The sequence below is a fragment of the Salvelinus sp. IW2-2015 genome, linkage group LG18 (assembly GCF_002910315.2).
Source record: "Salvelinus sp. IW2-2015 linkage group LG18, ASM291031v2, whole genome shotgun sequence".
Taxonomy (NCBI): Eukaryota; Metazoa; Chordata; class Actinopteri; order Salmoniformes; family Salmonidae; genus Salvelinus; species Salvelinus sp. IW2-2015.
The window spans coordinates 45367056-45381142 of NC_036858.1; the positions used below are offsets into that span (position 1 = coordinate 45367056).

At 40.5% G+C, this 14087-nt stretch overlaps 1 protein-coding gene across 1 annotated transcript in view; it reads right to left on the minus strand.

Annotated features, from left to right (window-relative positions):
* The window catches only part of LOC111977709 (attractin-like protein 1), a 341451-nt gene extending 329769 nt beyond the window's left edge, over nucleotides 1–11682 (minus strand). Inside the window, 1 exon segment of the mRNA XM_070448549.1 lies at nucleotides 10642–11682. Coding sequence (XP_070304650.1) covers nucleotides 10642–10883 — 242 coding nt within the window. The 5' untranslated portion in view covers nucleotides 10884–11682.
* Nucleotides 11683–14087: the final 2405 nt, after the last annotated feature.

Here is a 14087-nt window from a genome sequence, read left to right on the forward strand (position 1 = left end):
GTGTGTTGAAAAGAGTCGGTGTATGGAAAGCAAATCAGCTAATTGGGCAGATTTGTTGCCAATCTAGACCAATGAGTCGATAAGCCGGCGACCAGTGCACCGGTGTTGTATTGACGTGCCTGCTGACCTGAGGTGGTTCCTACTGGGCGACTATCACAGCTGTGTCGCCGGTGGGAGCTGACGTGGCAAGTTTCCCTCCCATGATTTTATTAAAAGTAGGATAGCAACCTACACAAGAAATAACTAATATTGATAACCATCTACATGTCACCTTGATACATGCATAGGCCTACAATCTACTACTGCATGTAGAGGGCATGAATGGCAACAACACTGAGACCGAGTCCTTCAGCAACGGCGTAGGTAGTAGCTACCTAGTAGCCAATATCAGGGTGACATTCACATATAAGAACACGTATACAACGCATGAAGCAACAGTACACCATCAGTACTTTTAATAAAAAAAAAAAACAATTGTCAGTTTTATAACTGAACATTAACCATTATTTGTGTAAAACTAACAGTGAAATATAACTCAGACTCATCCTCTGGCTTCAAAACAGAAGTCCAAACTTTTGCGGTACGTTAGTTGCGCGGTAAGAAACAAAAAAACACTGCCTAATCAAAATCGTCTAACCTATAGCAGAGCGCTTGACACACCCACTCCTTTCCACACGCCCACTACTTTCATTTCGACACACCCACTCACCGGTCGTCATATTGAGCTGCAGCTACCCCCTTCTCGACGAAATGGGGTGGGGCCCAAATACTTGCCTTGCCAAAAGGCCCACTGCAAGCCCAACGTCATGATCGATAAAATGGATGTCTACTGAAATCGAGAATTTTTCCAGACTACAGAACTAGACTTGGCAGATCATTCTATGTGGACTATTATGGTGGACTCAGAGATAGAACTGCATTGAGCACCAGAGTCATTGCAGTGCTGTTTAGTGATGCCACTGCAGAACCGTATCAGTAGCTTAGCTTAGCTGAGTATCAGTAGTATCAGTACCTTGTGACCTAGCTTATGATCATATTCCACTTGACGTCTGTATCGCTGTCCATTCAGCATTCTGACACCAGATATGGATATGGCCATGTCATTATGGATACTGACAATTTATATTTGATGACTAAATATTATCACATTATAAAACATAAGGCATAAAAAGAGAGATCAGACCTTGATGAAACATCCAGTCAAGCAAATACATCCCAACAACATGATTAAACCTCTAATCATATGTGGTTTGAAACAAGACATGGATCATACGTCAGCTGGGCTCTCAGAAAAAGAAAGATGGGGGAGTGTTAAGTCATTTGCATATTATGTTCGGTTTTCTCCTGGCTGAACTTGGCTAGGCAAAGTCAACATCTGTGCCTCACATACACCCTTAAAAAAACACTTGAAAAACATCCCTCGAGACGCCGTAGACAGTATACACTTCCTCAAAATAGTCTGAATTAATCTAAGATAACTCAAGAAATTGTCATTGATTTTGACGTTTTTGCCGAGGAAGTCTTAGTCATGCAATTTTACATCTAACTAAGATGTTTGGTGCAGTATTTCTCAAGTAAAATGTGCATGAAATCGTCTCTCGTTGAATGACAACAGACACTACATTGAAGAATCCCTACAGTTGATCACCGACGAAGGGGCATAGACTTCGGCTAGAGTTACGTGCACAAGCAGACGAAAAATCCCTTGCCGAAGACCAAAACGTGACAGAATGTCATCATAATATATGCACAAACTGATTTGGATAGAAAGCATGTGGATGCCAAAATGTACCCAAGTTTACCCAAAATCCAGAAACTCCCAAGAGATTCCATACATTGAAACTAGTTTGGGGGAGTTTTCCCTCTCCTACTCCTCCTCCTCCTCCTCTCTCTCCCTTTAGTGCTGTACTGAAACAGCTGCCAAAAACGGGTCACGTGACTCATGACGTTGCTGGATGTAGGCCTAGCTCCGTTGCCAGTGAAATCATGATTCAGAAGTTCAAAAAAGTGGACAAATTCCTTATTTTATTGGAAGCGTCTGGCAGAATGAGCAATTTTTGTCAAAAGTACTATCGGTTTTGGTTCAGTAAATGTGTACTTTTATATCATTCTTTTCTGTAGTTGACTGCCACAGCAGAGGAGATGGGTAGCAACCGCATATGTGCGCCCTTGTGGGGGAGACCCTGCTACATGAAATATGTATATGCCCTTTTTTGGAGCTTGATTAAATGTTAAATGTTTTTTTAATGTTTTGGGGGATGGGGGAGAAGACACTGGTGCGACAGTTGACAGAGTTAGGCATATCGCAGGTAAAGTTAGTTACGCAAAGTGGAAAAAGAGATGGCAGCAAGAGCAAGCTGGTGTTCGGTCCCTGGCTGCACTTTGCACAGGAAATCAAGGGAAGAAGGCACCAAATTATACTGTTCTCCGATAAAAGATACAGAGAGATGCAGAAGATGGTTAGTAGCAATTTGAAATAGTAAATACAATGTAAATACTCCTGCAGCCAACCTTGCACCACTGTGCGTGTAGCAAGCACTTCAGAGACGATGCATATGAACGAGATATGGGCTGTGTCCCAATCGACAAGGAAAGGCAGCATTTCTAGGCAGGACGTAAAATTGGCTGTCCCAATCCCAAGGTACCTTAAAATGCTGTGTAACGCTCGTCTTCCTCCTCTTCTGAGGAGGAGTAGTAGGAAGGATCGGAGGACCAATGCGCAGTGTGGTAAGTTTCCATATTTTAATAAAGCAAATAGAAACACTGAACAAAGACAACAAGTGAACGAACGAAAACGAAACAGTCCCGTAAGGTGAACAGAAACACAGGAACAGGAACAATCACCCACAACCCACAATACAAAACAGGCTACCTAAATATGGCTCCCAATCAGAGACAACGACTGACACCTGCCTCTGATTGAGAACCATATCAGGCCAAACACATAGAAATAGACAAACTAGACATACAACATAGAATGCCCACTCACATCACACCCTGACCTAACAAACCATGGAAACATACAAAGCAAACTATGGTCATGGCGTGACACGCTGCCATCTAAGGTGCCTCCATTCGGGCGATTATGAAGGCAGCATCCCATGTATCCTTCGCTAGGAAGGCTATCCCATAACACCTTGCGGCGCAGGAAAAAATAACATTTTGAAATAATGACAGACAGACAGAAGTCCCCACTTGGGAGAAAAATAATAAGGAGAACTTCGCGAAATGTAACTATAAAGTTGATTTATTCACCAAATGATGTTAAAATGTTCAACAAATGACTTTCATATGTTGTTTATCAGCCCATTACCAAGCTAGCTAGCTAGCTAACACGTTGGACGTGATAGCTAGCTAACGTTAGTAGGCGAACTCTAGTCCTGCTTATCGGCTGTTTAGAGATGACCAACTAAACAAACTAGGCCTAATTGTATATTCAGCAATGTGTAAATTGCAATGTGTTTTTATATTATGAAGTAATGAACTTGCAAGCCAGCTAAAGACATGTAGCAAATCATTTTTTCCATTTCCAATCCCCATTTGTTTTAACTTCTTATGACTGCAGGGACAGTATTGAGTAGCTTGGATGAAAGGTGCACAGAGGTGCCCAGAGTAAACGGCCAACTCCTCAGTCATAGTTGCTATTATATGCATATTATTATTAGAATTGGATAGAAACCACTCTGAAGTTTCTAAAACTGTTTGAATTATGTCTGTGAGTATAACAGAACTCTGTTGGCAGGCAAAAACCTGAGAGAAAATCCAAACAGGAAGTGGAAATTCTGAGGCTGGTAGATTTTCAAACAAGATCCCATTGAAATCACAGCGAGATATGAATTGGTTTGCACTTCCTACGGCTTCCACTAGATGTCAACAGTCTGTAGAACTTTGTCTGATGACTCTACTGTAGTGGGGCCGAATGAGAGGAGAATTAGTCACGTCTGCCATGAGGTGACCATTCTTTGACCATGCGCGTTCACATGAGAGGGAGCTCCGTTCCATCGCTCATCTGAAGTCAATGTAATTCTCTGGTTGGAACGTTATTCAAGATTTATGTTAACAACATTCTAAAGATTGATTCAATACATCGTTTGACATGTTTCTACTGACTGTTACGGAACTTTTGGACATTTCGTCAGGTTTTAGTGAACGCGCTTCGTGACTTTGGAATTGATTACCAAACGCGCTAACAAAAGTAGCTAAATAACGGACATTATCGAACAAATCAAGCATTTATTGTGGACCTGGGATTCCTGGGAGTGCACTCTGATGAAGATCATTAAAGGTAAGGGAATATTTATCATGTAATTTCTGGTTTCTGTTGACTCCAACATGGCGGCTAATTTGACTATTGTTCTGAGCGCCGTCTCAGATTATTGCATGGTTTGCTTTTTCCGTAAAGTTTTTTTGAAATCTGACACAGCGGTTGTATTAAGGAGAGGTATATCTATAATTCCATGTGTATAACTTGTATTATCATCTACATTTATGATGAGTATTTCTGTTGAATCGATGTGGCTATGCAAAATCACTGGATGTTTTTGGAACTAGTGAATGTAACACGCCAATGTAAACTCAGATTTCTTTATATAAATATGAACTTGTTCAAACAAAACATACATGTATTGTGTAACATGAAGTCCTGTGAGTGTCATCTGATGAAGATCATCAAAGGTTAGTGATTCATTTTATCTCTATTTGTGCTTTTTGTGACTCCTATCTTTGGCTGGAAAAATTACTGTTTGTCTGTGATTTGGCAGTGACCTAACATAATCGTTTGTGGTGCTTTCGCTGAAAATCCTATTTGAAATCGGACACTTTGGTGGGATTAACAACAAGATGACCTTTAAAATGATATAAGACACATGTATGTTTGAGGAATTTTAATTATGAGATTTCTGTTGTTTGAATTTGGCGCCCTGCACTTTCACTGGCTGTTGTCATATCGATCCCGTTAGCGGGATTGCAGCCATAAGAAGCTAACTAGATAAGGCGGCCTAGGCTACTTCATCCTAATGTAAGCTAAATGCATTGGATACAAATACTGGCATGTGATGAAGGATGAACATGTCCATTATAATTATAGAAATGCATATCAAACATATACAGTACCAGTCAAACGTTTGGACACCTACTCATTCCAGTGTTTCAGTTTCTACTCATTCAAGGCACACCTGTTAATTGAAATGCATTCCAGGTGACTCTCACAAAGCTGGTTGAGAGAATGCCAAGAGTGTGCAAAGCTGTCATCAAGGCAAAGGGTGGCAACTTTGAAGAATCTCAAATATAAAATATTTTTTGATTTGTTTAACTTTTGTTTGGTTACTACATGATTCCGTATGTGTTATTTCATAGTTTTGATGTCTTCACTATTATTCAACAATGTAGAAAATAGTTAAACTAAAGAAAAACACTGGAATGAGTAGGTGTGTCCAAACTTTTGACTGGTACTGTATATATTCAATGAAATTAATACAGCATTGTAATGTTATTGATGCATTTCAATCTCCTTGCAGGGGATTAGACAGATGAACTACAGGCACCAGATGCCCAAACTTCAAAACCAGAAACATGGAGACATCAACACTTGTCATTTTGAATAAATATTAACACTTTTATTGGTTTTCCTGTATCTATGCACGAGTCCTTAAAACAAAGTCCATTGTACAAAATAGGTAATTCCCAAGTGAGGGACATTTTAAGTAGATTAACTTCCAACATTCATAAACTTGTTCAGTACATGAAGGCACATTTTGTCATGACCGACACAATTATTTTCATTCACGGGACAGGAGTTTACATGTTTTTGTTCCAGCCATTTACTAACACCTCATTCAACTAATTGTGGTCTAAATTGAAGACTTGCACACAGTGCAATCCCCTGGGACAGAAAATCACATCTGAATAAGAAGAATGAGCTTCATAAATTACAATGTCCTGACAAATCTGCATGATAAACAATAACATGGGTGAATCTATTTCTATATAACACTGTGATGTTGCACACTCCATAATAAAATCCTGGGATATGGTGACTCTCCTAGTGGCTGGGAGGTTCCCAACAAGTTCTTTACATCTGCAGGGTGTCAGGGTGATATGTCCTTCAAGCAGAGACAAGGAGGGAGAAATTAACCTCTGCTATTAATGTCCAATCTTTTTGTTAACAGTTTTGCATATTTCTAGGCTTGTTCAGTTGTTTACAGAAGAGTAAAATAACTCAGCCTCTAATTTTACTTGTAACACCAAACCTAAAGTTAGATAAACAGACACTGCATGCAGCTAGTTAGCAAGCTAGATCAACAGAATAAACAAATAACTTGGCTGGCTAGCAAGCCTAGAATGAACAGAACACAGCTGTCTGTTAAAAAATTTAGTTGGGCAGAACTGTTTTCTCCTGTCAAGCCAATGCAATGGAGCGAAATGCGATCAGGTTTCCCACTTCTTTCATTTAGACTGCATCATATCACCTTTCAATATCAGTTATCAACTAATATGAAACCATGTTATCCTAAACATCAGTGTAAGAGAGAGACGCTGTAACCTTACACTGCAGAATGGAATATCCCAAAATCATGGTGATAAATAAAACATAGGCTAGAGTTTTGGGCTAATGTGAAAACATGGACCCACTAACGATCCCGCTCATAGAGGTTTATGATAAGCGATCATTCAATAAAGTTTGGCTACTTACTCATTAGATAACTGTCCAACGGGGGTGCGTCTCCCATTCGTTTTTGGAATACAGATATTGTTTTTCAGGACACCAGAGTTTGTTGGCAGCAAAATCCCAGTGGTCGCAAAAGCAAACTAACTGCTCCTCATCATCATCCTCCATTTTTGTAAGTATTGTAGTCACGTATTCGAATTCTCCACAGCACATACATTCCTCCTTTGAGGAATTGGAGCGTAATTGCCACAACTGCATGACCAGTCGGTCTTGATCCTGGGGATGGGTTGGATCTGTGGTACAGCTACTGCTGCGTCTTAGGTGGCAAGAGCAGAAGCGGCCATCTGAAGCTTAATTTGCCTCAATTCTTCGCCCGAATACTCAGGCTCAAATAAATACGGTTCGATCTGTGCACCTCCAGTTGTTTTCTTCATCACTCATGAGTATTTCATAGTCAGACATATTTGTAGGTTGTTTGATTAATTTGTATAACTAACGTGTAACGCTGTCTTCACTTATCCGCCAAAGAAAACTTGCATCTGTGGATAAGGGCATAACTTGCAGTTTCTACGTAGCAGGGATTCCCCCGAGAGCACACATGTGCAGTTGTTACCCATCTCCGCTGCTGTGGCAGTCTGCTTCATAAAATAATGATATAAAATCATCTCAAATGTTTGAGGTGAAAAAGTACACATTTCTTGACTCAAAGAATTGAGGCAAGAATTAAGCGTCAGTATAGAGACAAAGTAGAGTCGCAATTCAACGGCTCAGACGCAAGACATATGTGGCAGGGTCTACAGTCAATCATGGATTACAAAAAGAAAACCAACCCTGTCGCGGACACCGACGTCTTGCTCCCAGACAAACTAAACAACTTCTTTGCTCGCTTTGAGGACAATACAGTGCCACTGACACGGCCCGCTACCAAAACCTCCTTCACCGCAGCCAATGTGAGTAAAACATTTAAACGTGTTAACCATCGCAAGGCTGCCGGCCCAGACGGCATCCCTAGCCGTGTCCTCAGAGCATGCGTAGACCAGTTGGCTGGAGTGTTTAAGGACATATTCAATCAATCCCTATCCCAGTCTGCTGTTCCCACATGCGTCAAAAGGGCCAGCATTGTTCCTGTTCCCAAGAAAGCTAAGGTAACTGAGCTAAATGACTATCGCCCCATAGCACTCACTTCCATCATCATGAAGTTCTTTGAGAGACTAGTCAAGGATCATATCACCTCCACCCTACCTGATACCCTAGACCCACTCCAATTTGCTTACCACCCCAATAACTTACTAACCCATCTGGACAAGAGGAATACCTATGCAAGAATGCTGTTCATCGATTACAGCTCAGCATTTAACACCATAGTACCCTCCAAACTCATCATTAAGCTTGAGACCCTGGGTCTCGACCCCGCCCCGTGCAACTGGGTCCTGGACTTTCTGACAGGCCACCCCCAGGTGGTGAGGGTAAGAAACAACATCTCCACCCCGCAGATCCTCAACACTGTGCACAAGGGTGCGTTCTCTGCCCTCTCCTGTACTCCCTGTTCACCCATGACTGTGTGGCCATGCACGCCTCCAACTCAATCATCAAGTTTGCAGAGGACACTACAGTGGTAGGCTTGATTACCAACAACGACGAGACGGCCTACAGGGAGGAAGTGAGGGCCCTCGGAGTGTGGTGTCAGTAAAATAACCTCACACTCAACGTCAACAAAACAAAGGAGATGATCATGGACTTCAAGAAACAGCAGAGGGAGCACCCCCGGGACAGGACAGTAGTAGAGAAGGTGTAAAGTTTTAAGTTCCTCGGCGTACACATTACGGACAAACTGAAATGGTCCACCCACACAGACAGCGTGGTGAAGAAGGCGCAATAGCGCCTCTTCAACCTCAGGAGCCTGAAGAAATTTGGCTTGTCACCAAAAACACTCAAACTTTTACAGATGCACAATCGAGAGCATCCTGTCGGGCTGTATCACCACCTGGTATGGCAACTGCTCCGCCCACAACCGTAAGGCTCTCCAGAGGGTAGTGAGGTCTGCACAACGCATCACCGGGGGCAAACTACCTGCCCTCCAGGACACCTACACCACCCAATGTCACAGGAAGGCCAAAAAGATAATCAAGGACAACAACCACCCGAGCCACTGCCAGTTCACCCTGCTATCATCCAGAAGGTGAGGTAAGTACAGGTGCATCAAAGCTGGGACCGAGAGACTGAAAAACAGCTTCTATCTCAAGGCGATCATCCTGTTAAACAGCCATCACTAACATTAAGTGGCTGCTGCCAACATACTGACTCAAATCTCTAGCCACTTTAATAATTAAAAATTGGATGCAATAAATGTATCACTCTGCACTTTAAACAATGCCACTTTATATCATGTTTACATACCCTACATTACTCATCTCATATGTATATACTGTACTCTATACCATCTACTGCATCTTGTCTATGCTGCACGGCCATCGCTCATCCATATATTTATATGTACATATTCTTATTCATTCATTTACACTTGTGTGTATAAGGTAGTTGTTGTGAAATTGTTAGATTACTTGTTAGATATTACTGCACGGTCGGAACTAGAAGCACAAGCATTTCGCTACACTCACATTAACATCTGCTAACCATGTGTATGTGACCAATAAAATTTGATTTGAAATCCGTTAGTACTTTTGACAAAAGTAGCTCAATAAAACAGCGAATTTGCCCACACTTTCTGAATCATGAATTCACTGCCAGTGTAGCAGAGCTAGGCCTACATCCCACCCCTTACAGAACCAATCAGTCGATATAGTCGAGAACAATCATCAGAAATCACGCGATATGAACTAGACAGTGGGGCATCGCCTGACCCACTACTAGTTGGTCAGAAGCTTCAAATCAACGTTTCATATCGTAATTTCCAAGTAGGCGGTAATGATAATTTTTATTGTGCTGTAACTGAAACTAGAAGCAGATCTTCTGATGTCCTTTCCCTTCGTCAAAGGTACGTAATGGATATTTCTAAGTGTTTTAACCCCGGGATAGCCCGCTAATATGACCCATAGTATAGAATAATTTTTTTTGAGTGCAATTCGTCTACAGTACATCTACACCACGATTATGAAACATTGATTTGAACTTTCTGACCAACTAGTGTGTCAGGCGGCGCCCCACTGTCTGATTCATATCGGTTGAATTCTGATTATCGTTGACGATTATAGACTGACTGCAATTGTATTGGGTGTACATCTGGCAACGTCATGAGTCACGTGACCAGTTTTTTTGGCAGTTGTTTCAGTACAGCACTACAGGGAGAGAACAAACTCCACTGAACTAGTTTTAATGTGTGGAATCACTTGGGAGTTTCTGGATTTTGGGTAAACTTCTCCTTTAAATAGTGTGTCCCAGGAATCACCCTTAGTGGTGTGAGCAACACCTAGATGCATCCAGTTTTCAGGAGGATACAGTATCTTCAACCTAGCTTCCAGTTTCCCCTGAAAACTGGACTTGGGGACTCTGCTCTGGCATTTATTTAACGCCTGCTAAGTTAGGTTAGCCATGAAATGACAGCAATTGCAAGCCCCAACCACAAGATAAAAAAAAACATGGCTTTATGCATTACATATCTGTTGAGTCTACAGGTGACTACTGCTAGGCCTATTTGATTGGGACATCGATAAGGTTCCCCTGAGAGAATTATTTGGACAAAAACCACCCTTGCGGGAAATGTAAAGACTTTATATCGTAGCGTGGCCAGAGAGCAATAACAAAGGAATGCGCCGGGTTACGGAGTCATGGCTCTCGATATTGGTTGAAGATTCTGAAGCATCAGCGGCAAGCCAATAACTGTCTACTTCAGACCGAGGTTGTAATAATGTCTAGTGGAATTTGTCTTTGAACAAAGGTTACAAAGTAGTCTAGACACAACCACTCAATACTCCATTAGAATGTTACTTGTAAACATTATATTTGTGGATACTTACTTGAATCTTCCCTGACAGTGTTGACACAGGTCTCCAACCCATCCTTGGTCACAGACGCAAGTCCCATTGGTGCATTTCCCAGAGAAGCAATTTTTATCACAGGACTTGGAGACTGATGCTTCGGTGTAAAACACCAAGTACAGCATAAGAAATGCCCCAAAATATATTTGTATGTCCTGGGGTCTCGTATTTGAATATTTAGTCCATGTGCGTCGACGCATTCCTCGGCAGTCCCCACCCATTCTACTTTAGAAACAGGTAAAGGTCTACTTTTCTGGTGAAGACTCCCTTATTCACACTTAAACAGCTGGAGTGACTCAACTATACGTCACTTATTGGTAATACATCATTTGTAAACAAAGCATTGGCGTATGCATGGGATAGCCTAGTAATAACGCGTAATAATGCATACACTCAACATCAAAATAGGCTTATTTATAGGCTATAGAAACATAACTCTGAAATCTGAGCATATTGCTAGAGTCATCTCCGGCAACTAACGTTAGAGCATCATCGGACAACGAAGCCTGCAAATTTGCACTGACGTTAATGCACTCCTATTAAACTTTCTTGAACTAATGAATGCACACACCGTTATTCCCAGAGGCTAAGAAGCCATTTTAAAAAACCAAAGAAATTGTTGTGTATAAGTTGTAGGCCTATTCTAAATGAAGTATTTCCCAAGCAATTTTCAAGTTCGCCATCCTAATGTTTCCAGAAAAACTGGAAGAAAAGAGTTGGTCACAGGATGTATGTTAGTTCTGGATTCCTATTTCCATTGCAAGAGTCGGTTTTGGATGTTGTTCGCTGCGGTGGAGAATGCAGCAACCCGGACAAATAGATCAAGTTGACCGTTCTCCGTTCCGCTTTTTCCCACGTCCAGGTTAGGCGCATTCACCGAAGATATAGAGTTATTTGCATTAAAAATCCTTTTAATCCTTGTCAGAGAGAGCGATATTCACCGATGAATAACAACACGAGACCCCTACGTGAAGATGCTCACACAGCTGGTTTTTCAACGGTGAAACTCCTGGACAAAGCTCCGAGCATGAGCAGTGCAAAATTACGCATTTAAAGAGACAGTAGCTACACGATTCAGCCGTATGGAGCGATAGTGTTCCTGGCGTAGAATTGGGAATTACAATACTAGAACAGCTAGAACCTGCTTATGTTGGGATAAATGTCAGCCATTTTGGTCCGGTAGTTGGTCAACCATGGTTTACCAGTGCTGTGATAAGATATTGTGTAAAATAATGTATTTGAAGAATGTATCTGCACTGTTTGATAGATAGCTAGCCAGGCAGTTTTAGAATAATGATTACAAACATTTTTCAAATGAACTGACAATATGCCAACATTACATTTTAAGCTGCAATATGTGTTTTTCTGGGTGAAGACCAATTTCACATAGAAATGTAAGCATTGAAAGCAAGTCTAAGAAGAGGTAGATCTGTTCTATGTGCGCTATTTCTATGCTTCCCGTTATTACATTTTACTTTCAGTTTTGTACACTAGCTTCAAACAGCTGAAAATACAATATTTCACAGTGGTTTAGATGGTACAATGATTTTCTACATTATACTTGCTTGTTTTGTCACATAAACTGAAAAGAGAATTTAAGCAACTAGGAAATGGCGGAGTGATTTCTGCATAGTGTATCACAAATGCAGTCAATTCACAGCTGGTTGAAATCTGTTGATGTGATAGGATTGTAAATGTTGTAAATGCAACAATAACTTATGTTGTATCATATAATAGAACTCACAGCTTTCCAAGAAAACAAAAATGTGGACATTTATGGTCTGTTTACATATATTTTAGAGGCTATATACAGAAAATGTGTATAAAACCCGTATAAACTGTATTTATAATTATATGACAATATTTTAGGTTGACAATAATTCTATTGCAACATTTTTTATGTATCACATGCCTTCAGGATTATGCCTCTACTGCCATTCATTCTGATTAGACTGGTTTGGATTTCTTCCTAACCGTTATGGCTGCCATTTTCACCTCCATTCTGGAACTTTGTGGGTTTATGACATACCGCTATAGTGATTTAATAGGATCTCTATGGTCCCTATACAGAACCTTATCACAATCACATCACATACTTTTCCCATGGGCAATTTCAAACCATTGTGGCAGAAATGTTTTCCTGTCTTTGTTACTGACCTCAAGTTCCCTTGGCTCTGCTAATATATTTAATCTCAATTTGTTTTAAATGGCACACACTTGACTTGAGGCCAGGAAGATGATTGATTATGGATGCTGTTGAACAAGTACAATAACCTACCATGGATTCAGCCTTTTCTACCCGACCAAGAAAATAAGCTATCATTATAAAAATCTAACTGGTTTGCCAAAGAATTGCCTAGGCCTAGATGTGTTGAGTGAGTTTTATCATTATAAATGCAATTTGTTGTTTTGGTTTCAATCGAATTGTCAAGAATCAATATACATTTTTCTTTTTAATTTTCCTCACGATGGGTCTATGTGACCCAATCAATATTTCTGCATTGACACCAGGGTGAGAAAAATTCTAAGCTGCATAATGGAATTTACCCAAGCAACAAGAATACAATGCCAGCATAAATGGTTCGCTGTGGTATTTTTATAATTTTTCAGAGTTGTAATGAGGATTCAGGTCTGACCTTGTTCATCATCACCTTCAGTAGCATTATCAGTCTAAATGGTCATCATCATTAGGCCCTATCATCCGTTTGCTATTCTGGGTGATATAATTAAGCTGCTTACACATGCCAATGGTAAAAAGTCACTTATTGCTTTAGTAAAAAAAACATGAGTATTTGTTTCCATAAAATACAAAAGATTAAGATTCTCTTGGGAAATGTAGAAGAGGTCATGTTCAATTTTGTTTGGGCGGGATTACTTTCCACTAAGTGAATGTACTTTGGAGGAGAGGAATGTATCTCTGTTGCTAGAAACAGAGCAACACACAGATAATTACATTATATTGCATGTTTATTGCATGCCCAGAAAAACATTAGAGAGATCTTTGAATAAATTAATCCCAAAATGTTCCTCTTTGCCCAACAGCTGTGAGTGGGGCTGAAGTAGCATCGGGGAAAAGAGCGATCCTAGCTGGAAATACCTTGAAGATATAGGCTAGTGGCAAAGCCCCCAAAAATTGTACATACCCCTACCCGAGGTATAACAAAACACAACAATGTATTTTCAAATCTATGATGTCTCTAATTTATTAAATGGATGGTTGTGTAAAAATATTTTACTGCAAAAGTGGTTCAATTGATAGATATTGTGACACACCCTCTAAACTCATGGGCCACACTTATGTAACCCAACATTGCAAGCTCTGAAATAACTAAAAACAAGTAGTCAATTGTTTGCCATACATACACAAAAGTGTAAGGATATCTTAATTAATCTTGGAAATATAGACCTGTAAACATAGAAAAACA